The sequence below is a fragment of the Macrosteles quadrilineatus genome, unplaced genomic scaffold (genome assembly GCF_028750875.1).
Source record: "Macrosteles quadrilineatus isolate MER2022 unplaced genomic scaffold, UCM_ALF_1.0 Scaffold_9__3_contigs__length_116548681, whole genome shotgun sequence".
NCBI lineage: Eukaryota > Metazoa > Arthropoda > Insecta > Hemiptera > Cicadellidae > Macrosteles > Macrosteles quadrilineatus.
In genome coordinates this window covers 92348483-92375466 of record NW_026542602.1, presented here as the reverse complement: position 1 = coordinate 92375466, position 26984 = coordinate 92348483, and the positions used below count along the sequence as shown (strand labels likewise).

The 26984-nt window shown below is 34.9% G+C and overlaps 2 protein-coding genes across 4 annotated transcripts in view; one reads left to right on the top strand and one right to left on the bottom strand.

The window, feature by feature from the left end:
- The first annotated feature begins 1661 nt into the window (after positions 1-1661).
- LOC129004200 (T-complex protein 1 subunit gamma-like) lies at positions 1662-23252 on the top strand. Its single transcript, XM_054432675.1, has 12 exons — positions 1662-1772; positions 1855-1916; positions 13266-13442; positions 14049-14203; positions 17605-17791; positions 19129-19278; positions 19511-19669; positions 20388-20531; positions 20851-21048; positions 21413-21569; positions 22076-22188; positions 22837-23252. The coding sequence occupies exons 1-12, from the start codon at positions 1739-1741 to the stop codon at positions 22948-22950; spliced, it is 1650 nt and encodes a 549-aa protein (XP_054288650.1). The 5' UTR covers positions 1662-1738; the 3' UTR covers positions 22951-23252.
- A 1327-nt stretch (positions 23253-24579) lies between these two features.
- The window catches only part of LOC129002792 (A disintegrin and metalloproteinase with thrombospondin motifs 7-like), a 37906-nt gene continuing 35501 nt past the window's right edge, over positions 24580-26984 (bottom strand). For all 3 annotated transcript variants that reach the window (XM_054430848.1, XM_054430847.1, XM_054430849.1), the window contains exons 20-22: positions 26267-26329; positions 25488-25631; positions 24580-24879 (exon numbers count right to left, since the gene is read on the bottom strand). In XM_054430848.1, coding sequence (XP_054286823.1) covers positions 24630-24879; positions 25488-25631; positions 26267-26329 — 457 coding nt within the window. In that variant the 3' untranslated portion in view covers positions 24580-24629. The remainder of the gene's footprint in view (positions 24880-25487; positions 25632-26266; positions 26330-26984) is intronic.

The window sequence follows — 26984 nt, the reverse complement described above, 5'->3', positions numbered from 1 at the left end:
TTCAGAGCAATTTTTTTAAGGTTCGCGTTCGTGATATTCATGTTCTAGTAGTTTACTATCGTAGAATGTATTATTAATTATAACATGTGCATACGCGAATCATCAGTACCACCTACGATTTTGCAGTGATGATCGTCGAAAATCAAAATTTATTCTCACATTCTACTACGCGAGCCATCGCTTTGGCTAATTATTAGCAATTTTTAAAGCTATTTCTTTAAGGTTCGCGTTCGTGTTATTGATGTTCTAGTAGGTTATTATCCTAGAATTTACTAATACTTATAACATGTACATATGCTGATTAGCAGTACCACCTAAGTTTTAGTTGTTATAGTAGTCGAAAATCACAATTTATTCTCACACTCTACTACGCGAGCCATCCCTTAATTATTTGCCATGTTGAAAGCTATGTCTTCAAGGTCCGCGTTCATGATAATCATGATCTAGTAGTTTACAATTCTAGAATTTACTATTATTTATCACATGTGCATACGCGAATCATCGGTACCACCTACGATTTTGCAGTGATGATCGTCGAAAATCACAATTTATTCTCACACTCTACACGCGAGCCATCTTTGGCTAATAGATTGTTGGTATGGATTGTTTTACATTGTTTTCATAGATTTTTTATATATTGTTTTATAGTTAGTTTTTATGAATTGTTTATTAGTATTAAGGACAAGAGTTGTTTTGAAAAGCAGAAATATTGTATCTGAAAAACGCTTGCTAAATAAAGACATTATTATTATTATTATTATTAGCAATTTTTAAAGCTATTTCATTAAGGTTTGCGTTCATGATATTCATGTTCTAGTAGATTATCCTAGAATTTACTATTACTTATAACATGTGCATATGCTAATTAGCAGTACCACCTAAGTTTTAATTGTTATAGTAGTCGAAAATCACAATTTATTCTCAAATTCTACGTGAATTATCCGCTACTTAGTCATGTTCAGTGCTATTTCTTTAGGGTTCACGTTCGTGATATTCATGTTCTAGTAGTTTATTCTAGATTTAACTATTATTTATAACATGTACATATGTTGGTTAGCAGTACCACCTAAGTTTTAGTTGTTATTGTCGTCGAAAATCATAATTTATTCTCAAACTCTACGTTTACAACTATGTTGTTAACACCCGCGTTATCCTACGTGCTAAATAGGTTGAGTAATACAGTTGGCTTGTAATTTGTTGAAATATGTTTGGTTTGGAAAGATTTGACTTCCATTCGTGGAATTATAAGCTCTCGATGCAAGCGTTGCATTTTTAGAACGTTACAAAATTCCAAAACTCCCCAAACACTCACGAAGGGACCAGGCGCATTCTTTAGGATATTTCAGTAGGAAATATTTTCTAATGAGTTGTTCTCCGTATGGCTGTGAGTCAACGCCAATACTGTATTAAACTACAACAACATTGATTAAAAATCACCGAAATAAAAGAAAACACATCGTTAAGTTTCACAATATTAATTATACTCCCAGCTCCCATACCACTAATAGCACTTTCAAAGATTAACTTTGAGGTCTACTTTTATTTGCACCCTGCTTACTTTCCACTGGCAAGTCGTAAATCAAAAGGGCAAAAAATCTAGGTCGTCAGATAGGATCGTCAGCTATCTTCAGGCTAGTTTCTGACTTGCCTGACTCTCTAACCAAAGTTTCTCTTGTCTGGTCTCGTGCTTCTGTAATTCTGTAATCCATAGAATTGTCAATTGGTTAAACTTGCAAAAATGTTCGGCGGTTCAGCTCCAATTTTGGTTTTAAGTAAGTATTATAATAAAGTAAAGTTATCTTAACCATTTTTACCATCTATTATCCGTTATTTATTATTTCACTTTTGTTACAGGTCAAAATACAAAAAGAGAATCTGGTAGAAAGGTTCAGGTGGAGAACATTGCTGCCGGAAAAGTAAGTTTTAGGTTTACTAATGTATTGGCTTTATTTTCATACAGATAAATCTTATTAAATCTTCTGAAAACTAGCTTACATTATACCCCAACTTTTGGGAATGGTTCTGGGCCTATGTTTAATTAATTCACATAAGGAACTTAGTCCTAGCCTATTTACTCACTAAGTTAACTTTTTTCAATACAAAAACCTATAACTTATATTAACCTTTAAATAAGTCTAACCTAAATTAAGATCTATTACATCTAAAGCCGCGTTTACACCAGTTAGGAGCACATGTTTAACTTACAACTAGGCCTAAGCCTAAGTTAAACTTAATGGGTTCCTAAAAACCAGTGTTGGGAAGTAGCGCGCTACTTTTTTTGTAGCGTTAGCTGTAGCGTCGCTACTTTTAAGATTTTGTAGCTTTAGCTGTAGCTAGCTACATTTTTAAAGTAGTTGTAGCGGAATTTTAGCTACTTTTCTCGCTACATTAAGATTGTTTGAGATAGTGATTTTTACCATAACCTCAACCTTACGTGAAACAACATCTTTCAAACTGAGATTTTCAAAACAATTAGGCCTACTTTATTGGCTTCATACAGCTGGTTGCAGCCGTTTCATTCCCTATTACAACGTTGTGTGGACATGGAGGCCATTAAATGAGTGTTATCCACATTTTTAGCTCTCATTTCCTTAATTTACTACTCTATGATTACTGTCAGATAAAATAAAATCGCTAGATGCAGACGACGTTTAAACGTTACCGGTGCCAGTGACAAGAGAAGCTATTGCATGCTTGCAAGTGATTGACAGGGAAACTAGTAATCAATGTAGTTTCTTTGTTATATTGATAGTGTTTTAACTAGGGTTTTAATGGAAACCAACTCTAAACCTTAAAATAATGAGAAAGCTGGTCTATCAACCTTTGCTTCAGCTGTTGATTGTGGTTCATAGTCACAAGCCCTTCCTTGGTTAGATTACAAAGATTTTTCAAAGGTTTACTAAATTAACAAAGAGGAAATTACCTGATCAGATTTAAGATATGCCTAGACTACATGATAATTGTAACGAAAAAATCTCCATGTAACATGAAACTTACGTAAAAAATAGCATAGTTTGCTCATGCTAACAGCTCTTATATTGGACTATTCTTAGGCTATGCTATGGTTTAAGACGAATACCAAGTTCAATTATTAGGAATATATCTGTTTAGTCCTTACAAGAACTAAACTACTATAGCCAACTTGTTACATAGCCAAATAGGCCTAGGCTACATGTTATTTTTACTTTACAAATTTCAACATGTTTAAATTAAAAGCCGATTTGAGGATAAGTTGCTGAATACTGTTTTCTGTACCAACTAGGTTGAAGCTCAATTTGCCCTGACAATAAAGGACGATTTCTTGACATTGAAAAGTGATATTCATAGAACAAGTAACTTATCACTATGGTCAAAAGTTATAGCAATGTTGTTTTTAACATTAGGCTACCTAGTAAAGAAAGGCAATAAACTCCAATTTCAATAGGCTAGGCTCTGTAACACAAAAAAGTATTTTTAAATAATCGTTTTACAGTTTAAGTGGTCTTAATTGTTTGATATAAGACATCTATATTAAAGAAATAAAATGAGCTTTTAAAATATAGTTTGGTTGTATGTCCTTTAAACTTAATGAAATTGACATGTAAGATGCTTAAAAATAATGCAATATTTAAAAATAAGTACTAAATATGATGGGACACCCAACTATTTGATGCTGTTGTTGTAATGTTAGGTTTATAATGCCAACAAATTAAATAAAATCTATGAATAATTTGTTTTCCAAGTAATGTTAGATACAATACTGACATTTCTTGTTTAAATGTTTGTTCAATAAAAATGTTGTTGCAATTAATTTTACATTTACCTAATGTGCGTGGAATAAAAAGTAACGTCTTTGGGAAAGTAGCTAAAATTGTAGCTGTAGCTACATTTCATTGTAGCTGTAGTTGTAGCTAGCTACTTTTTCGGAACTGTAGCTGTAGCTGTAGCTAAGCTACTTTTTTGGAAATGTAGCAGTAGTTGTAGCTAGCTACATTTTAAAAGTAGCTTCCCCAACACTGCTAAAAACTAAGAAACACTAGGCTAAAAAGTACTTTTTGAACAAAAACATTTTGATTTTTGAAACAGTTTACAGTGTTTACAACAGAAATGTTGTTTCCGTAAAGCTGCGTTTACACCAGAATGGGAACAAAATGTTAGGAAACTTTTTGTTGGTAAAATAACACTTGTTCCTAGGCTAAGATAAAATCAAAAGTTTACATCAGATATTAGCACACTTTTACTTTGATTTTGTCGGAAACAATTTGATCACCATTTGAGATAATACGAGGTCAGTCCTTCTCGAGATAGTCACGTGCCCGAGATAGTCACGTGCCCGAGATAGTCACGTGGTGGTGGGAAGGCGTGGGGGATGATGGGGAAGTGTTGTAAATTAGCGTAGATAAGTAAATAACTTAATAAGTTATTGTTTGCTTTTAAAACGTTAGTTTCTTTAACTTAAGTACGGTAGTATTAAACATCAATAATAACATAAATAGACCATTAACTTAACCCTCCAAGTGTCTCTAGTTTTGGTCTTAATGTTTGCCCATTTATTGCACAATCGCAGGGTTTTATTAAAATGTAGGCCTATCTTAGAAACTTAAAAACAATGTAAAATATACTGTTTTTGTAATGTCTTGGATTACTCTTTGTAAATTTTAATTTATCAGCTGACTTAAAAATAAGTGTGTTTACTATTTTTTTTTTTTTTTTTTAGCTTCATCGATGTTTGCCATCATATCTGGTTTAAGAGTAGGGCCTACTGAGTTTGCTTTGTGTTTTGCCAGTAGTTTGGTGTGGTGTGGTTCGGTATTTAAAAAGGAAAGTTTGAAGTCGCTTGGATAGAGTGAGTCCATCTGCTTTTGATGCTCCAAAACGTCTTTTGAATGTCTGAACATATCTTTCAGCTAATCCGTTTGATCTTGGGTGGTACGGAGCTGTAGGGCGATTCCACCGTTACGTGTGTGACATTCGCAGACAAAAATCCAACTTTATTGTTTAAATTCCACCACTAAATACAATAATTGACACACAAAGTTGTATGACAAGTTACATTAGTCCTTTGTGTGTATGGTGATGTGCTTGAAATACAGTTACCTCTACTAATAATTTTACTAAAAATATTTAAACTTTTGTTACGTATGTGACTCAAAGATTAGTTAAACAGTGTAGCTCATAAGGTTTATATAATATTTCTGTGATTTATAAGCTTTAAAATGTCTCTATGCTATTTTTATTTTGATAAAGCATGACAAATACTTAATTTCTGTGAAAATTTAATAAATTTATCTTTAAAACCCTAATAATTGTGAATTTTTATAAACACGTTACGTGTGTGACAGAAGATCGTTACGTGTGTGACAGAAGATCGTTACGTGTGTGACAAATGAATCGAGAAGAGCTACAGAGGAAATATTACAATACTATTACATTTTAATAACATTTTTATTGTTCTAACACAAATTAACAACAATTGAAAACATGTTAGCTTATTATAATTAAATAATTACAGTGGTTAAAAATAAAATTGTTGTCAAAGTTTTATGGCCGAACGTTTTATTTTTTTAAACTTTGAAATATATAAAATGTCATCTAAAACAAGTTTGACACTGAACAGTTTTTTCCTATTAAATGAAACACGATTAAACATCTTGAATATGTAAACCTTCAAACTTGAAACGCCCTCTTGAGTTTACAACCTCTGGACGAGAGAGTTTCTTCATTACTTTGTCCATAGTGTAATACACCTCATCTCTTAGATTTGGCCACTTCCAGTACTTTCCAGATTTTACCATCACATTAACTTTCACTTCTGAAGATGATGTTTTTTCTAATACTTCACCTGGATAAAATTGTTCGTCGTACTTTACCAGACACCAGTCGCCAATTTCTAGGTCTTCAACGCTTAATCCAGGAGATTCGCCTTCAGTCTGAATTCTAATCAAGGGAGATGCACTCAAATTGTCCTTATAGAGAAGAACATTTCCATCTAGGTTGCATTTTATCACATGAGTTTTTTGGATTCCTACTCCTATGTCAACAACTGAATCCCAAGGGTTTTCCTGTCGTAAGGTTTCATTTATCTCATCTTGACTAATATGGAGAACTTCAGTAGATTTCATTACACTGGATGCAGCCTCATAAAACTCATACGATGATTGAACAACATACTTATCATTTTGTGCTTGGGATAGTTGTCGAACTAAAGATTTTGCTCGGCCACCAATGCCATCTACCACACCTTTGCCGTGGCTTGTCGCAAAATATTTCCAAGTAATATTTACATTAAACTTTTTCCTCAGGAGCATCATCAGGCAAACAATGTATTTGTTCTTAAATTCAGATGATGGCCCATCACTGTAAATTACAACATCTTGTTTTTCAGTTTGGAGCATAATTCCAATTAGTTTGTTTAGAAAAACAAATACAGTGTCTTTGTTTTTTTCTTTAGTGTCAGAACATATCAAGTAAGTTTTTGTGCACTTACCATTTTCAAAACGAGCAGCTGTAAACAATTGCACACTTTGGCGAGACCAGAGTGCAGATTGTATTTCATTTTGATATTCGCAGGAGTAAGCCATTGCAAAGTCAATTTGTAAAATACATTTTTGCTCATTAACATCGAAGTCAAATGCAGCTGCTTGTATACGTTTAGTTCTTACATGCTCTAAAAACGTAGAAAAGGTTTCTTGAAACAACTCAACAAGCTCTCCAGCACATCCTTCTTTAGTTTGCATTACTAATCGGCCACTTTCATTTTTATCCCACTTCTTCCAAAATACTGTTGAAACTGGGTCAATGTCAAATTTGCATAATTGCCCATTTTTGCAGACATTGCAGTTTCCTAGCCAGCATTCTGACTGGAGACTGTTGCTATTGCACAGGGCATTATCCCACCAGCCTCCATCATAGTTCACTTTCAAGGCTTTTAAGATGAGTCGAAAATTCTCATGATGTTTGCACTTGCATTGGTCCATTGGAGTGTTCTTCAAGAGCAACACATTTTTAGGCCTAAGTAAACAGAATTTGGAGAAACCAACTGATTTATCTTCCTTCACGGTATCTTTATATATAGCATAAGCCTCTCGCAAAAAAACTGTTAAATAATACTTACGCATCTTTTTTTCTCGCCCTTTTCCCATACAACCATCTCGTCCTTTAATCCAGGCATTGTGTATACAATATCACTTCTGTAGTAAAACTCGATAACACTTTTATCAGTCTGGCTTAGTTCTGTAGTTGGGGAAACGTTATCATTACATTTGTTGAGTAGGTTTAGTCCTATCCTCTTTGCCACTCCGGTAATTACTTCAATCTTTTTTGTAGGAGAATTCGGTAGGCTTTTTAACGAACGTCTAACTGCTTTTCCCAAAGATTGAGGAGTTTTAAAAGATCTAGGACTCTTATTCAATGTTGGGCTTATTTGGTTTAGATTGTCACTAGGCCTATCAGCTTGAGACACACTAGCTTGACTATTCTCAGGAGCATTATTTAAGTTTTGAGTTTGTTTTTCGACGGCTAATCTTTTTCTTTCTCTACACTTGCGTTGCCTTTCTCTTGCTGCTTCCTTATACTTTTTCTTCTCAAACACTGTCATTCCTGTAACTTTCTTCTTTCTTACCATTTCTATTCTTTTACTCTCACTTATCTTGTAGTTTTCATCAGATTTTTTCTTATCTCGGAACCTTTTCACTCTTTCCGAAACTGTCATTGCTTTTTTCCTTGGTATTTCATCCATTTAAATTATTAAACTTAAAACTTGCACACCAAAAAGAACCCCTTACACTGAACTGCCTTACATGGGAAGCTAACAAGAAAACATAACCTCACACATAGTTTCCCTCCAAAACACAGAGTGTAGAGTACATGTGCAGCAGAGATTTCCCTCCATTAAAACAGTTGATGTTTTTTTTCCACATAGAGGATACATAATGAATTTATCAAAATGATGAAAATAATACATTTTTGTAATAAGGAATTAACCAAAGTCATCAGGGTAAATAACATTTATAAGCCTATTAATGTAAACTAACCTAATGTATTAAAATAAACTAACCTATACCCAAGTTTAAATGCAAAGCGTCACATATGTAACAGTATTGTTACGTGTGTGACAAGTTTATTTTAATTAATAAAAATTAAAATACTTGAAATAAAATTTTGAAATTTTGCAAGATGTATTCCCTATACTTACTAACTTTGCATTAGCAATTTTGATGATTTTCACTGCCTTAAGCATGAGGTATACAACTTTTAATACTTTTTTGTTACGTGTGTGACGATAATTGGTCCTTTACATAAAAAATATTATGTAAAATAATAAATTGTTGTGATTATTAATGTTTTTATATTATTAATATGAAGGATAAGGCTGTACATTACTAGCAATACAATTTCAAATAATTTCTAGTTAATATAAGTATGTATGTTATTTTTTAAATATAAGAATCGACTTTGATCATTTTGTACGTTTATTTTTTGTTGACTTAAAATACATAATTTTTATGAAAAATGGTTAATATATTGTGCTTTAATAGCCCAGACATAAAAATATGTATTGTTGCCTTCAAATTAATGCATGTTATAAGCAAATTGGAGCAATTTTGATTTTTGGCCCCTCAGGACCACTTTTTGTGGAATCGCCCTGTAGTTAGGTATGTGTCGAATGTTGTTATGTGAGCAAAACTGTTTGAATGTTGAGGCTGTGAACTGAGGACCGTTGTCGCTTACAATCATCTTTGGTAAACCCAGTCTTGAAAATATATCTTCTAAAATTGCAATAGTTTTATCCGTTGTCATTTTTGCTGTCGGACAAACCTCCAGCCACTTTGTGGTAGCATCCACAACAACCAACCAATAGTGTCCATCATAAGGTCCAGCATAGTCTATGTGTATTCGAGACCATGGGTTTTGTGGCACGGTCCAAGAAAACAACGGAAGTTGTGGTTCTTTGTTTTTACGTTTTTGACAATCTCTGCAACTGTGGACGAATTGTTCAATTTCAGAGTCCATTCTGGGCCACCATACATGGAACCTAGCATATGAACGCATACTTACAATTCCTGGATGTCCTTCATGTAATATTTTTAGAACCACGTGACGTAATTTTCTGGGGATGACAATTCGACCATTCCAGAGCATCAGTCCTTCTTCAAAGTGTAATTCCTCTCTCTTGTCATAGTAGGGGTGTTCCTCAGTTGTTTTCAGGCCATCCATTTTTCATTCGCTTTAATATGTTCTGGATTTCAAGATCAGCCGCAGTTCGCTCTCGCAAAAATTTGGCAGATATATGGAGATCTTCAAGACGTAGTTGGAGGACTTGGTTTCCAAACTCTTCATTTCTAGCTTGGATTTCTTTAGCCTTGACAGGTATTCTTGAAAGAACATCGGCTGGAGCATGGTTTCTACCTTCATTGTGTTTTATTTCATAGTCAAAAGCACCCAGTATCACTGCCCACCTTGTTAATCTGTCACTGGTTATTCTGGGAAGCTCTGAGTTTTCTCCCAGGATATGTATAAGAGGCTTATGATCTGTTCGAAGAACAAAATGTCGAGCACAGATATAGTTGTAAAACTTGCTAACAGCAAAAATGATACCCAGAGCCTCTTTGTCTATTACTGAATATTACCTCTCCGCTGGCTGTAACACGGGTGATGCAAAACAAACTGGACGAATGGATCCATCTGGAAACTGATGACTTAGGACCGCGCCTAAACCTTTGTCACTGGCATCAGAGTCAACAATGATGGGTAAATTCGGATCAAAATGTACTAGGGTATCCGAGGATGTCAAAATTCCTTTAAGCTGCTCGTAGATGTCATTGTCAGCAGTAGTCCAATTCCATGTCTCACCCTTTTTCAACAGGCGATGGAGGGGTGAAGCTATGCATTGCAATTTCGGGATAAACATTTGGTAATAATTAATTGCTCCCAAAAAAGCTCTTAAATCCCAAACATCTGATGGAGCTGGCATACGTTTTATTGCTTTCAGATGTTTATCAGTTGGATGAATGCCAGTCGAGTCGATCACATGCCCCAAGTACGTATAACAGAATTTTTCAAAAACTTGCATTTAGACTCTTTGATGTGAATTCCAAGTGTCTGGAAACGTTGCATGACTCGATCAAGATTTTGTAAATGCTCTACCCGGTTACGACCTGTAATTATGCAATCGTCTAAATATACAGCAATGCCATCTAAACTAGTCAAAACCTGTTCAATCTTACTTTGAAACAATCCTGGAGCGGATTTAACCCCAAAGGGTAAACGAGTGTATCTAAAGTAGCCGAATGGAGTAGCTATAACCAAAAAATCTCTAGAAGACTCAGCCACCTCTAACTGTAGATATGCGTTCTTCAGGTCCAGTACAGTGAACTCATTTCCATTTTGTAATTTCATCATGATATCTTCAAAACGTGGAAGGGGATGTTGCACAGAACTAACGAATGGGTTTATAGTACATTTGAAGTCCCCACAGATTCTGACTTTCCCATTGGGTTTTATCGGTACAACAATGGGAGAGGCCCAAGAAATATTCTTCACTGGCGGATCAATTTTTTCAAGTACACCCTCTTGCATTAGCCTATCTATTTCTTCTTTTTCAGCAGGACGTAAAGCATAAGGTATGGGTCGTGGTTTAAAAGCCTTTGAGATAGCCTCAGGAGCCAAAGTAATTACAGCTTTTTCCCCTGCAAAGATTCCTAGTTTATCTGAGAAAATCTCTGGATATTTACCTAGCAGCTTTTTTACAGCCGTTTGAAGTGCTCTCAAGGGTTGGTGATCCAATTTGTTGCCAAACTTTTTTGCAAATAACCGATTCGGATGCACCAGGATCATATAACATATCCACTGCAATGCCATTGATCATTACATTTAACATTACCTTGTTTCCACTGTTTATAGCTCTTACAGATACTGGCTCACTGTAGTTACTCCCTGATGAAATAAATCTTGCATCTCCAGTATTTCCTGATCTCACATTGTTCGTGCGGCGACGGTATTCAATTTTCGCTTTACCAAACTTAAAGCAGACTTTAGAAATGTGGTTATTTCCTTTACATAAATGACATGTTTTTCCATCAGCCGGGCATCTTTCTTCAGGTTTGTGTTGATTTCCACCACATCGGAAACAATGTAGGTAGTCCTCTGACTAACCTCATTACAGACTGGTTTTGTCGTCTATAACCATCAAAAGTTTGTTGTCTTCCATCTGAAGGCTGTCTCTGTTTTACATGTAATATGTGCTCTTGAGCACGGGTCGTTGCTATACTTTTCTGAGTTTTGTCAGCTCTTTCAAGAACAAGTGCTGAGGTTTCGACTTCTTTTAACGTGCATTTAACGTCAGTGTGCTGTCTAAGGAGTTCTTTCTGCCAGTCCTTGTCATTGATTCCTAATAGAAGTTGGTCATGCAGACGTTCATCTAGTGATATCCCAAATTGACATCGACCTGCAAGTGCTCTTAGTGCCGTCACATATTGGCTTACTGTCTCATCTTCCTGCCTGTAACGCCTTCCAAATGCAACTCGCTCACCAAGTGTACAATATGCTTCGCTGTAGTAAGAAAACAGGACCTGTGTAATCTCCTCATATGTTTGGGTCTTAACTAGTTAGGTCTAAAATGGTCTGCTAGCATTTTAAAAGGTTTTGCTCCAATTTTTGATAGCAATAGGTTTTTGCACAACTCTTTGGACGTGATGTTGTGTAATGACAGCTCAATCTCAAATCTTTGGAAGTAGTACTCTCATTCTTCCTCGTCATGATTAAAGTTGTTGAAATTAAATCTTTGTACAGCATTGCAGCTACTTTCTGTATTGTCTATAGATTCAAAATTGTCACTTTGCCTTTTTCGTGGCATGTCCTCAGCGCCACAATGTAAAATCACTAATAAAATATAAAAACTCAGGAACATTAAAAAACCATTGTATTTAGCTCAGCATCATAAAAACAATACAAAACAAAAATAGTAGGCCTAAACACACTTATTTTAAAGTCAGCTGATAAATAAAATTTACAAAGAGTAATCCAAGACATTACAGTTTTATATACCTATCATTTTGTTTGGAAAATTATGGGCTTCAATGTAACATATAAAACATTACAAAAAAAATGTTCAACAATTTTTGTGGGGTTAACATTTTTCAAAAATTATAAAATAAATGAAAAAATTTATGTTTGCGCTCAATAAATTGTTATAATTTATAGGTCTACAAATATTTTAAAATAGCCACTTTGTTCAGAATTTTATGAGGATTCCAAAAATATAATAATATAAGGAAGTAGGTTTGCAAATAAATAAGTTATGGGCAAAAAACAGATTTCGGTACATAGTGTTTAGCTAAGAATGCATAGCCTAACCATAGCTAGGAATCTGGCTGATAATTTACATCAATATCACTACCTACTTCTTCAGGATCATCAACCAGCCCTTCAAAATCACTTAAATCTTCTTATATTGCACCACGTATATCACTACTTTTGATTTTTAACACTAAAACAATGATAAACGTAATAAAACTCATCAGTCATCGGTGCGAGGTTAACCAAGCTGTTTACAAATAAATACGCACCTCAGCTGTCTGCTTCAATATTTTTGGAACTAAAATGAAAAGCGTATAGAAACAGACATCAGGAGAAAGCTCTGAACCTGCTGAAAAAACTATACCTAACTCGATCCAGTTCAATCCGATTCAGTCAGTCCCAGAGCCGTCGCCATAAACAGTGTTTGTGAGTCACAAAAGCGACACATAACACTACAGCGGATGTGTTATGAGTCGCTTTTACGACACATAACACTCGGGAGGGTTAAGTTACTGGTACTCAATTTGATTTTTACACATACCTAGGCTAATAAACACAACTAGGTGTTTTATAAACATAACTCAATTTGATGTAAATTGAGAAACATTATTTAAAGCGATATGGGTATCGTACTATATTATAATTGCCTTTATCGACATTTAATCTATCATGTAACCAGCTAACATGTAACATTGCAGATTCTCTGCAGAACTGTACCCGTAGTACCGGTACTGGGTAAATATACAAGCTAAGAAATGAGAGGCCTGTGCTCCCAACTAAAATTTACCTCCCCAAGCATTGTAAAGGGCAGTGTTCCAAACCAGTATGATAACTTTGGTTCTACTCTTTCACACTTGATAAGTTAAAGCATTAAACTCATTGGGCCTATTCATGAATGGTCAAGTCACATCTCAGGAGACACAAATTAGACTGTCTATTCCACTTGAAGATTCAATAAAGGTTTGTTCACATTGTTTTTCACTTCCTAGGCTATCGCAGATGTGATTCGAACATGTTTGGGGCCACAAGCAATGTTAAAGATGTTAATGGACCCAATGGGAGGAATCGTAATGACCAACGATGGAAATGCTATCCTGAGAGAGATTACAGTACAACATCCTGCTGGGAAGTCCATGATTGAGATTGCAAGGACTCAAGATGAAGAGGTTGGTATTCATTGCCTAATATTTAATAGTAATAGTACTATACTTTTCCCATTTTGTTACATTTATTATTGACCCTTCCTGTGGACATTTTTGCATCAATGGATAGGCTAGTTAATGAATGTGCTGAAAAATATCTATTTTAAGCTAATTTGTTTTTTTATAGCTCTATGGGGTGTTCATAAAATACAACAAAGAAAATGTTAATGTACTGTACTCCATCTTTTTCTAACTGGTTTAGTTACTTTTCTGTAGTGCTCCAGACTATTGGTTAAACCCATGGTAATAGCTTCCTCCTTATCATTGGGAAATTCACTTACTATAGTTCGGCCGCTTAGAAAGCGACCTCCTCCAACATTGGTTTAGCATTAGCGCGCAGGTCGTTTTCTAAGCGGCCGAACTATACATCACAACACCTTATATTATAAGATTTAAAACAAAACTAACACTACGGTACAATGTTTGTTTTGTAGGCCTACAATCTTTATTGTCTTGTCACTGACTGTGATGGAAAACTCTGATAAAAGCAATGTATTGTACGAACCCCTCAGATGGGGATTTTAGCTTGTCCCTCAAATATCCTCTATTATCAACACATTGTTTCTTTAGGTTGGAGATGGAACAACATCAGTCATTGTTCTAGCCGGTGAGATGTTAGGAGTGGCTGAACAGTTTTTGGAGCAGAATATGCATCCAACAGTGATCATAAAGGCCTACAGACAGGCATTGGAGGATATGGTGGAGATCTTGAAGGATAAAGTCAGGTAAGGTATCTAGGCCTACTCAGGTCATGTTAGAAATATCCAACTGCATCTGATGATCCAAGCCTAGTTTATTTTAACTGTCTACTTTTTTTATTGACTGCAGGGAGTTAAGATGGTATGTGGGCTATAACTTCTTGGATTAACTTAGATCGCTTAAAACTAGAATTTCTTGCTTAAAATGCCCAAGAGTTTGGGGTTGTGAACCATTGTTACTTAAGTAACTTAGTTAAAAAAAAATTTTTCATTTTTTTTATTTTAAAAACTACGTTTGGCCCCCTATGGTACTGTACTTTCCAAAACAGAAATGGTTCACAACCCCAAACTCTTAAGGCCTGGTTCCACAGGATGCGGAATCTCCGCCGTGCGGTGCGATTTTTTCCGCTGCGGAATTAAAACGACACTGGTTTAATGGAGTTCCCATGTATGCGGTTCCACTGACTTGCGATTCCGCATCCCGAAATTTCCGTTCCGCATGGCGGAGAAATCATACTGGTCTGGGAGCAGTAGCAGTGCGGATTCCGCCAGCGGAGAAGAGCCATCAAATATTGTGACCGTGCAGTTTCATTGTGTCTTGTGCTGTAAAAAGAGTTATAGATAAACGATTATAAAGTAACACCTATAATCGCAACACCGATTTTCAACAAACTTACTGTTAAAATAAATTACTATAGGCCTAATACATTTAACATAAACTGTCGAAAATGGTAGACCTGACGAACAATTATCCTGAGATGTTTGGGTATCAAGTGTTAAACAGGATCTCGTGATTGAAACGCCTTAAGTTTTGTTAAATAAATAGCAAAAATAGGCCCCTTCACTGTCTCAATTCTTAAATATGTCACTTCGATCACTGTGACTTGACGCTAACAAAGATAAAAGATCGACAATATCATCATCAATGGCATCATTTAGCATCAAAGCCAAAAGGGCTTTCCTCTTTCTATCCATACTAGTCGCTAGTTTGGACAGAACTGAATCTCCGCAACGTTATTTTCGCAGTCTGTAGAACCACCCCTCTAGATTTTTCGCTGCGTAATTTTCCGCTGCGAAAAATTACGCACCGCATGGCGGAGATTCCGCATCCTGTGGAACCATAGCTTTAGACATTTTAAGCAAGAAATTCCAGTTTTAAGCGATCTAATCCAAGAAGGGTTTGTGAACAAAGTAGAAATCTAGAGAAACTGTAGGCCTACAGGTCTTAACAGAAAATCATAAGGCCAAACTAGATTATAACCAAAGACAGATTGAAAAAATAGTGTAGCAAGTGTATAGATTGCTTGGAATATCACATGATCTAACACCCTTTACGATCTTAAGGATGGGCCTTTACCAATATCACTCCATCTCAATTTGATGCATAGGCCTATTTTGTTGAGAGTTAAGACTACAAGACAAGACAACGCCCAACATTCCCCAAAAATTGTTGTCAAAAATATTCAGACTGCTCCCATTCCAGTAAAATTCAATTTCAGATCTGTAAATCCCAAAAAAGTGTTTTTTGATGCTGTTAAAAAATTAAAAAACTTTTTTGGATGTATAAAGTTTGTCATAAAATTTGGACACAAAAAAATTTGTCATATAACTTTAAAAACAATAATCCCTGCAGTTATACACTTGTCTATAAAAAGAGGTTTATTTACCTTTATTTTGTCTTGTGGTTCTGATGTACCTGACTCTAAGGGTGGATGGCAATGGTTTTGGCGACTATGTTGTCTTCTTCAGATCCTTGTCAAAAATATCTATTTTCACTCATATTGAAAACATTTCTCACACACACACACAAACATTCGGTTCACGAGCTCGGATTTATCGTAGTCCAACCCCAAAATCCGAAAATAACCGGTACCTATTTGCGCTGCGTTAAAAAAAAAATCTGGTTCACGAGCTCGCTTATAAAGATAAGCCGCGGACCAAACTGATAGACTCCACACAATTAGTGCAGGGATAAAACCTGGTTTTAAAAGTTGGGTTCACAAGTCCATTTGCAGATAGTCCTGGCTTTCGATCATTAATCGTAAATTGTTGTAATACCAATGAAACTGATTTAAAATATCGCAACAACACAAAATGTAAATATAAACCCATAGCTGTTAATGGACCCATAAATAATATTAAAGCATAAATAATATTAATAGTGAACTACAGTACAGAATATTGTTTTCAACATTTTACAGCTAGATTATTAAAGAGTGTAAGAATAACGGAAAGAATATTCTTAGATTACAACCACAATTTTCCCTGATTAAAGCTCAGCACATACATATGATTTTTATATCTAAATAGTCAGTACCTCGAAATACATTTTAGTTTCAATAGGTACTTAAAATCTTCCAATTTCACCATTTTAATAGGTTTAGTCAAAATTAGCCTGTAAAAAAATCCTAAATTATCGGGCGTTTATGAAAAATAAGCATTCATCCGGTTATAAATAACCAGTTATTTTATGACATGCATATCTAAATTGAATTACAATGATGCACACGGATAAATCTGTTTTGTTACAGACTTCAATTATCTGATTTCATAAAAATGTGGCTTGTTGTGTTTAAAAATCAATAAACTTTGATAGATTAATTATAGACAAGCTTTAAGACAATAAAATAGGCCTACACGAATAATAATCGTTTTAGACGTTTTGGTTACTGCCTTTTTTTACGATCACCCTATTGTATGGAAGTGCGTCCAAGTCAGGAGCAGTGGCTTCACATGTGTTTCGTGACTATTGTTACCAACGACTCAACAAAAATTCCCTGCGAATCCTTGCCATTAGGCTCTTCTTCAATTTCGTCTCGACCAAAAATAAGCCCGGCTTTCACATCATAGTCCGGGACCAACGTCAGGTCGCCGACTATTAAGTCCCGAGCTTGTGGACCGCTCCTTAGACAAAGCATTAAAAGTAAATAGTTTGACTACTACTGTGGCCACAGGTAACTTATGCACTGCTCGGTTGACTTTTCCAGACAAAATTATACACACAGTGTACTTAATTGTATACTTAGGTACTGTACTTAGTTGTACGGTACTTAATTTAAATAAAAATATTTAAAAAACATTTGTTGATAATCTATAAATTTACGATTCTTTTTCATATCACAATGATGCAGTTAATGATTATGTTTCATAGTGTGTCATTGGATGTGAACAACGAGGATAAGCTTTTTTTGCTCCGTAGACAAAGCATAAAAAGTAAATAGTTTGACTTCTACTGTGGCCACAGGTAACTTATGCACTGCTCGGTTGACTTTTCCTGACAAAATTATACACACAGTACTTAATTGTATACTTAGGTACCCTACTTAGTTGTACAGTACTTAATTTAAATAAAAAAACAGTTGTTGATAATCTGTTAATTTACGATTCTTTATCATATCACAAATGCAGTAAATGATTATGTTTCATAGTGTGCCATTGGATGTGAACAACAAGGAGAAGCTTGCAGAAGTAGTCAAGTCATGTGTCGGCACCAAGTTTATCGGACGCTGGGCAGACATGGCATGTAAAATTGCATTAGACGCTGTCAAAACTGTCATGTTGGAGGAGAATGGTCGACGTGAGATTGACATCAAGCGATACGCTCGAGTTGAAAAAGTAAAGCAAAACTGAAATGGTGTTCTTGTTTGAATTAATTACAGTTAGTAGTGAGTTAAGTTTAAGCTGTGGAAAAGTAGGCTAAAACGAGTACCGCTAGGCCTATTCAGAGCAGATTTAATATAACTACAAAAGTTAGTTAGAATTGAACTCAAAGTAAAATAAAAGCATTTAAACACTAATTGATATATAAAATGCTGCTTAATAAAAATGTATGCATAGACTATAGCCTAATAGTAAAAATGTAGATGCTTCTACATAAGACTAGGCTACTCCGTAATAGTATACATGTATAGGCCTTTATTACTGTATAGTAGGGAAGTTTTCATTTGGACTTAATTTTAAAACATCTATGTTAATACCAAGCAACAGATGCCACATTAGCTTTTTTGTTACATATGTTGTAGGGATGGACGAGATTGGATTTTTAGTTCGAGACGAGACGAGACGAGATTTTTTATTTCTCATAAAATTTCGAGACGAGATTTCTCTTCTCATACACAACGGGAAATGCACGTTCGAAATTTTTACCTGATTTTGTAACATTGTTAGATGACTGTTTAAATACTAAAATAATGATAATAGGCAAGAATATTTACAATCTTTCATTAAATAACATCAGCATAACATTTTTTTATTAATCACGCCTAACTTATTAAAAATGCCTACGATTAGGAAACATGGTGATATCAGTTAGGATAGAGTTCAACTTATCCTAAAATAAAATAAATCATAAAATAAAAGCAATATTAATTTTTATAAAATAGTTACTTGTTTTGACTTTTTTTATAGTAATAAAACATTCCTCACACTGCTTACACTTAACAAAACTTCTCAAATGTTATTAAAGTAATATTATTAAAATAATGAAAGTAATATTTACATTAAAAGAACTAATTAAATAAGAACGCCTTCGAAAAGGAAACGCAACTACAACACGCTCCTGTATTGCGGGTATTGCATTGACTTTCTGCAGGCGTTTTTATTTATTTTTATTTTTTTTTTTTTATTCTCGTCTCGATAAAAATCTCGGCCAAAAAGTAATCTCGTCTCGTGTAACGAGATTGAAAATTTCCCGAAATTTCGAGACTTGACCATCCCTAATATGTTGCAAAGGCAGTTTTTATAAATATTGTACTGCATTTGGCTACTGCACATTTTTCACACATCATTCTATGATACAATCTTGTTTTTGTCATATTTTTTATAGAGCTTTTACTTGCTTTAAAAGACTGTTATTGTTTTTTACTCTCATTATTGTTTGTCCTACTCTCACTAACCAAGTAGATCCACAGAATTGCAGTAATTACAAGCATATCTATTTTTTTTTTTCATAGATCCCTGGTGGAAGCATAGAGGAGTCAGAAGTCCTCAATGGTGTCATGATCAACAAAGATGTCACCCACCCGAAGATGCGACGGCACATAAAAAATCCTCGGATCCTTTTATTAGACTGTACCTTGGAGTACAAAAAGGGCGAAAGCCAGGTAAATATAGAGCAGATTTAAATATTGTCAAAATAGTTCAATTAGAACGTTGAAGTTAAAAAATTACTTTGCAGCTATTGTTTTAAAGGGTATTGGTTCTAGAAACCGCATCACCATTTCTTAATACTTATGAGAATTACTCATGATTTTTTCCTGATTGGCCTGGTGGACACCCTGATTATGTATTTTAAATGTGTACCAAACATTTAGCAATTTCATTCTCTTTTTGCAGACAAACATTGAAATAATGAATGAGTCAGATTTCACTAGGATACTACAGCTCGAGGAGGAATACATTGAGAAAGTCTGCTCAGATATAATCGCTCTGAAACCCGATGTTGTATTCACAGAGAAGGGAGTCTCCGATCTGGCTCAACATTACTTGGTCAAGGTAGATATAAAACTCTAGTAATTCCTTAGATACGTCCATTTTAAAACATATCTTGAAAAATACAGGACCTAAAACGTAGCCTTATCATGAGGTGGAAATTAGTGAACTTTAAAATAAGAACCAAGCAAGTAGACTAAAATGTGTCTGCCTAAAACTGAACTAAACAATGTATTCTATAAACCATTTAGGCCTACTAAAGTAATTATTATCCACCTTGTCATACAAATTTAAAGATACTTTAGTCGCCTTTACCAATCATTCAAAGATTCTGATTAAAAGTTTGGAAATTTTGAAAAATTGGTGAAAACAGGTTAAATTTGTATTTTTCTAGCCTAATGATTAGCATGTTAGGCTTAAACATAGCAGTTACTTTAAATTGCTAACAGTGTTGTAAATTTTCCTTTTAATAACATTACAAGAGATCCTGTTGAATTTGTTTCGTCCCCTTGGGGACCCGGTGTAAACTCTCTTCCTCTACACTTGACAAAGTCCCAGAGGACTAAATATTGCATGTTTTATGTGTCTTGTGTTTTCTATGGCCTAACCTGTAATTCTTCTAAAGTGAACTTGCTGTTATCTTCTTTATTCTACAATTCAAAATCCTGGCCAACCCTTTCCTTGAATCTTTTTACACCAATCAATAAGACTATTATTTCTCATTTTTTGAAGTCATAGAGTACTGAAAATGCTAATTTAATGTGTTTTATGACTGTTGTAGGCAAACATCTCAGCAGTTCGTAGAGTCCGTAAGTCAGACAACAACAGGTTGGCGCGAGCGTGTGGTGCGACAATCGTCAACCGAACTGAGGAGCTCAGGGAGGAAGATGTCGGCACCAAAGCTGGATTGTTTGAAATCAAAAAGGTATTCAATATCAGTTTACCTACCAGCACACTTTGTTTGAATTCAAACTTATTGAAGTTAAAATATTAGTAATTTCTTATTTGATATTAAATTACTAATTTTCAACATATTTCATTAATTATATTTATAATTGTTAGGTCATAGGTTTCACATATATTTCTTATAGAATATCTTGGCTGTTTCTTCAGAGGTGCAATTATTCCTTTAGAGGATTCCCTTTTTAGTCACACGTGCATCCAGCATCGAAGATGGAAGTTCGGTGTAACAAAACTCAGTAGCAATATGCAATAGTAACAAAGAAAACAACATTTGTTTCCAGCTTGGTGACGAGTACTTCTGCTTCGTCACAGAGTGCCAGGACCCAAAGGCTTGCACCATCTTGTTGAGAGGCGCGAGTAAGGACATGCTGAACGAGACGGAGCGCAACCTGCAGGATGCACTCCACGTGGCACGCAACATCATGCTGGAGCCCAAACTGGTGCCCGGCGGCGGGGCTGTGGAGATGGCTGTGTCCAAGGTATCACTTGTCAGCCAAAAACTCAAATATGCTCGAGTGACATTTTATGATCATATACAAAGCTAGCAAAACCTCAACCGATTGTTAAACCTCTTAACATATTAATACTAAAGTACATGTGTTTTATGCCAGTATTAAAAAAATATACATTACCTAGGAACAATACCTACATTTGCTTTGACCTTCTGCATTTGTTGTTAACAAAAATCTTATAACATTAACTATTCTATTGATAATTAGCGAAAGCATACCGAATATTGAGAAAGAAAATAATGTTTTTTACAAAAAAAATATATTACCAAAAAATAATAGATATTATAAAGATTGTTGTAGACATACAGGCAATTGTATATATATATTACAGGCTCTGCTAGAGAAGGGCAAGACTGTGGAGGGAGTGGCGCAGTGGCCGTACCGCACTGTGGCGCATGCCTTGGAAGTGATACCTCGCACACTAGCGCAGAACTGTGGCGCAAACACCATCCGCACCCTCACGGCCCTCCGTGCTAAACATGCCACTGGTAGGCTCACTGGCTAAAATACCTTTTAAGCTCTCTGTCTCTGTAAATGATATTCATAAATGCAAATGAATCCATAAACAAGCTATAGTTAACAATTCAAAACTACAAAGAACATTTCTAATCTCACAGTATACTAGATATTTAAACTATAATCACTTTGGCGTTTGAAAAGATATTTTTGGTCGATAAATAAATATTCAGCGAGTTTGAAATCCTCAAAGATGGCCGCTAGCCTCCAAGAACTCTTAAAGTGATGGAAAATATGCCCTACAAAGTTTTCAGAATCAGATATCTAATCACAATACATCAAATATGATTTTGTCGTGGATTTGATAGTATTCATCTTGCAGGGAAACCCATTCCACAGGGAATAAGCTTTGAATTATTTCAACTGTGATAAAAAATAGTCCATGAATGTTGCAGTCAAACTCGATTCTAATCCTTGACTATACTTGTGTTACTGTGGTTCTTGTTACCTTGCTTATCCTTAACTGTTGTCTGGTCAGGTGGTACAACCTGGGGCATCAACGGAGAGACAGGAGCCATTGTTGACATGAAGGAACTGGGCATCTGGGAGCCTCTGTCTGTCAAGCTGCAGGTCTACAAAACTGCTGTTGAGGTCAGTGCTATGCAATTATAACAGTCAAATTTCAGGAGTAATAACTTAATGAACCACTTTATTAAAATTAGAAAAAATCTTGAATTGTGGTTACAAAGGTTTGATTTGGAATAGAATAGTATTGTTATATTTTTATCCATCTTTTTTGGGCGGTAACATACTAAATCTAACTTTATTGAGAATGTCCTTAAAAGGCAGTTGGCAAGGATTGGTATGAATGAACAGGCCCGGTTTTAGGATGAATATCACCCTGTGCTGCCAACAGCTTTGGCACCCCCTGTTCCAGGAAAATGTTTGACATGAAAGAAGCTAAAAACAAGTTTTTACGCTGTTTTGAGGTTAAACAGATTAATATTTGTGTTTTTTTGTAGCAGAGTAATCTAAAAAACAATGTAAAAATGTGTTTTTTGGAATTGGGTACCTCTAAAAACTTTGCGCTCTGGGCTATAGTCCAGTCAGCACATATACAAAGTGGGTCCGTGAATACTGAATAATTTAAACAAAATGTGTGCAGTGTCTTAAAAACAATTGGATCTATGTAGATATTGAGCATTTGCCCTTTTATTTTGCAATTACAGTGCAAATGTACAAAGCATCAAAAACTTCAAAATTGAATTATTTTAAATATAACTTGTTTGTATTTCACAGACTGCCATTTTGCTGTTGAGAATCGATGACATTGTCTCTGGCTCAAAGAAGAAAGACAGAGACGGAGCTCCTCAACAATCCGCTCAGCCCACAGAAGAATCAATGAAAGAGTGAAAATCAATTTTGCATCTCTGTTGGAACAATTTTGTAACTGATTATTTATGTTTCTTTTTTATACGATTAACAGAACGGTGCTTTATTAATTTTACCTCTTTCAAATGGCATTTAGTTAACATTAATGTTAAGTTGTTTCTGCCGGTCAGTTCCAGATCTCTTGTTCTTTGTTTGCTATATAACCTTTTTTTTACTTTAAGCACAATCTAATATTTCTAATGTGATGATGGTTGGAAGGCTGATCAAATTTTGTAACAGTGTATTGTACTAAAAGTATTAAAAACTACGCTGTAAGTGCCTAATAGGTGTTTTTATTACCTTTTATCATTTTTGTTGTTCTTTTTTAAATTATTTAATGGTAAATAATACTACCAAGGGATGGCCTAGTAGGTTAAAAATCCAGACAATCGCCAAAGTATTCTAGCTGAGGAAAGGCCTAACCTGATAGTTCAGAACATACCTGTAGCCACAAATCCACCTATCTGGAAAAGGTGCTCTCTCATTTGGAAAACTCCCTTCACTAAAAGTAATAGCTACGTAAAATAATACAACCTAATTTAAAATTTACCGAGTCCAAATAAAATAAACGGTATCAGCATTCTGACACATACTTTCTCCCATACGTTTGTCATCAACCTTTATCTTGTGTAAGCGGTGAGAGTAAATATACGAAAATGGGATTTGTACAGTTTTGTTAAGAATTTAAAGGACTATAACATACAAAAGTTTTATCAAAATCGTTTTGGGCCATTTTTGGGAAATTCCGATTTTTCCCGTTATTTTATGGGATTTTTATGGGTAAATAACATAATTTACAATAACTTTTGAACCATAATTTTTACAGAAACGGGATTTGTACCATTTTGTTCAGAATTTAAAGGGCTACAACATACTAAATTTTTATCAAAATCGTATGGGCCATTTTTGGGAAAATCCAATTTTTGCGTTATTTTATGGGGTTTCATAAGAAAATCCCCATTAAAAATCAAAATTTCTAAAAAAAAAACTATCAAAATTGTAAGGACCATAACATACTATGTTAAATCATAACCGGGTTTATTCTAAAATCCTATTTTTTGTTTTTTTATGGGGTTTTTGTGGGAAAATAACATAATTTACAATAACTTTTGAACTGTAATTTTTACAAAAATGGGATTTATACCATTTTGTTAAGAATTTAAAGGGCTACAACATAGGTACTAAATTTTTATCAAAATCGTTCGGGCCATTTTTGAAAAAATCCTCTTTTTCCGGTTTTTTTTTTATTAAAATCAAAATTTCAAAAAAATGAATAAAAACGCCTGGAGATACCATGGATTAGAACCTACATACCAAATTTCATCGAAATTGAACCACAGGTGTAGTCCCTAGCTCTGTACACATCCAGACACACGCACACACACACACACACACACACACACACACAGACATCACTTTGAAAACCACTTTTTTGGGTCCAGTGGGACCCAAAACGAATATATCCACTCAAACTTGAAAATTTTGACGAAAACAATATTTTCTCCATATACTATGGTATAGGGGGAGAAAGTAAAAACATTACTTCATCTCAACACAAACACTGATGCAACAATGCCTCGATTATTCCTCTAGGTAAAATTTGGCAAGAAGTTAAAATCACAATCCGAAACATGTATTTGTACAAAACTTTTACACATGGTCTATACAATTATTGTCTTGTTGGCGCAATGTCGGAAGCATTGTTTGACTGAGATGGGTTTAGTGCGTGGGTCACATTTCTGGGAAGGACATTGAATAGTCCTCTTCTTGAAGCCGATGCCGCAAGTGACGGAACATTGACTCCATGGAAGCACTTTCCACTTGTCTGGCTCGTAGCGTACCTTAGAGTTCTTGAACTGCATCACCTCAAACTTCTTTGGTCTGTCTATGTTCACCAGGTTCTCAAACGGCCTGTGGGAATAGTAAATATAACTTGTTAATAGCTTTAATTTTACATCAACATTTATGTTGAGTAGTGCAATGTCAGAGCCATTTTTATGTTGGTTGAAGGGAAAAGAAGTGAATTCTGGTCTTGAAATTTTCTAACATTTACCTAACCTTTTGTTGAATATCCAATCCATTAGCCCAATGACATATGGCTGAATTTAGTAAAGATCTAGAATCAAACTATTTCAATGATTCGCAAGAGAGTTGTATTTATTTTATATTTTCATATCTGTTATAAATATAACTGTTGTACTCATACAATATACTGTAGGTAAATACAAGTTTGGGATGGTGTTTGATTTTGCGTAATGGTAAGAACAAATAGGTAAACAAGTTAAAAAATAAAGTAACTAAAAAAATATTGTCAATGGCAAATTTTTGTTTGAATTGCAAGTGCTATCAACTTTTAATGTAAAATCACTAACTTTCACTTGACTTTTAACAGAGTGATATTGCTCTCCTCTTGGTTTGATGTTATTATTAGCAGTAGCAATGATGTGCTTATAATTACTGCTATGATCCAGCGGGTTGAGTTATGGAACAAGAAAAACTATAAGTTTGTAGATCCTCACCCTATGGTAGCCAGGAGGGAGGGGGGAAGACAAGGGGGGATGTCTGGACAAGGCTCCTGGTCATGAGGTCGTAACTGTCCCGTACAGTCAGAGTCTGGCAGAGCTAACGGCTTCTCCCCACTGCCTGACACACAGATCACAGACCTACAACAGTTCAATAAAACTGAACCAACAGTTGCTTCATCCTGCACCAACAAGTTATGAACGTAGTGGTTCTATTTTAAATGGAGATGCATTTTTTTTATCATAAAATTAGAAAGTCTTTTGATATAGTATATTGTTGCTGTGGCTGCTCTATGCTAAGTGCTGACGTTTGTTATGTGCTTTTTGTTGGTGGATTCGCAATGACAGCGCTAATTTTAATACTCCACTGCAGACAAAGTACAAGAAATACTATTCGCTTGGCCCTACTGCTAGATAGTACTGAGTGTAGGAACTAATACTAAGAAGTCAGCGATAGCACTGCCCCAAGTGGCGCCATTGCGAAACGTTTGTTACTCTCTAGACTGCCCTTGTACATATACAGTATTTACATATATACAAGATTTAATGATGCCAAGATTGTATTGATGCCTAAAGCATTTCTGACTTGATATTGCAAAGCAGTGTATTTATAATTTCATGTTGGTTATTGGAACAAAAAAAATCATAAATTCATTCTCTGGATAGTCAAACCACAACACAATACACTATTGCAACCAACTAACTTAGTTATTTGTTTATTAAAGATAGCTGGGTTATAAAAGAATATCAAATCCAAAACACATGAAGCATGTTACCTGCGACGTAAAGCAAGCTCTCCGCAAGTCACGGGACAAAGCTGCCAGGGACCAATCCACCATCTGTAAACCATTGTCTGTTTACACATTGTAAAACAACACAAGAACTCTATTACAATACCAGAAGTCCTAAAAGCCATCTCTATTTTCAGTCCAACAGTTTTGAATATTTATCATCGTATAAATTTATCGAGAGTAAGAACCCGATAATTCAAGAAAAATGTTATGATGGTAGTAAAATACTTTTGAGTCCAGAGCCAACTATATAAGATGAAATCCTTTCCGTACTGAAATCTTTTTATTAACATACGCAGATTAGATTTTAACAGCTAGTAGTAAGAACATTGACTAAGTCAAAGATAGAACAAATTTGAATATAACATTGGTAGCGACGTTTCTAATGTCTTAACTACTACAATTATATTTGTTTCACCAACCTAAGAAGTGTGGTTGATTGAATGAACAACCTCATCATCTAACCTTACTTCTGTCACATTTACTGAAGAATGTAATAAGTTGAAATTACATTTTCAAGAATACCACACGCCAACTTAATGGACATAATGGAGTCCAATAAAATTCAGAGGTTAAAATTGAGAAAGGACATTGAATATGAAGTTCATTATCAATTGAGATGGGGACACCACTAATGTGCGTATGTGAGTGGAGAAAGAAGTGAGATGATCTGTGTAGCTTTGTTACTGACTCAAGATTAGCT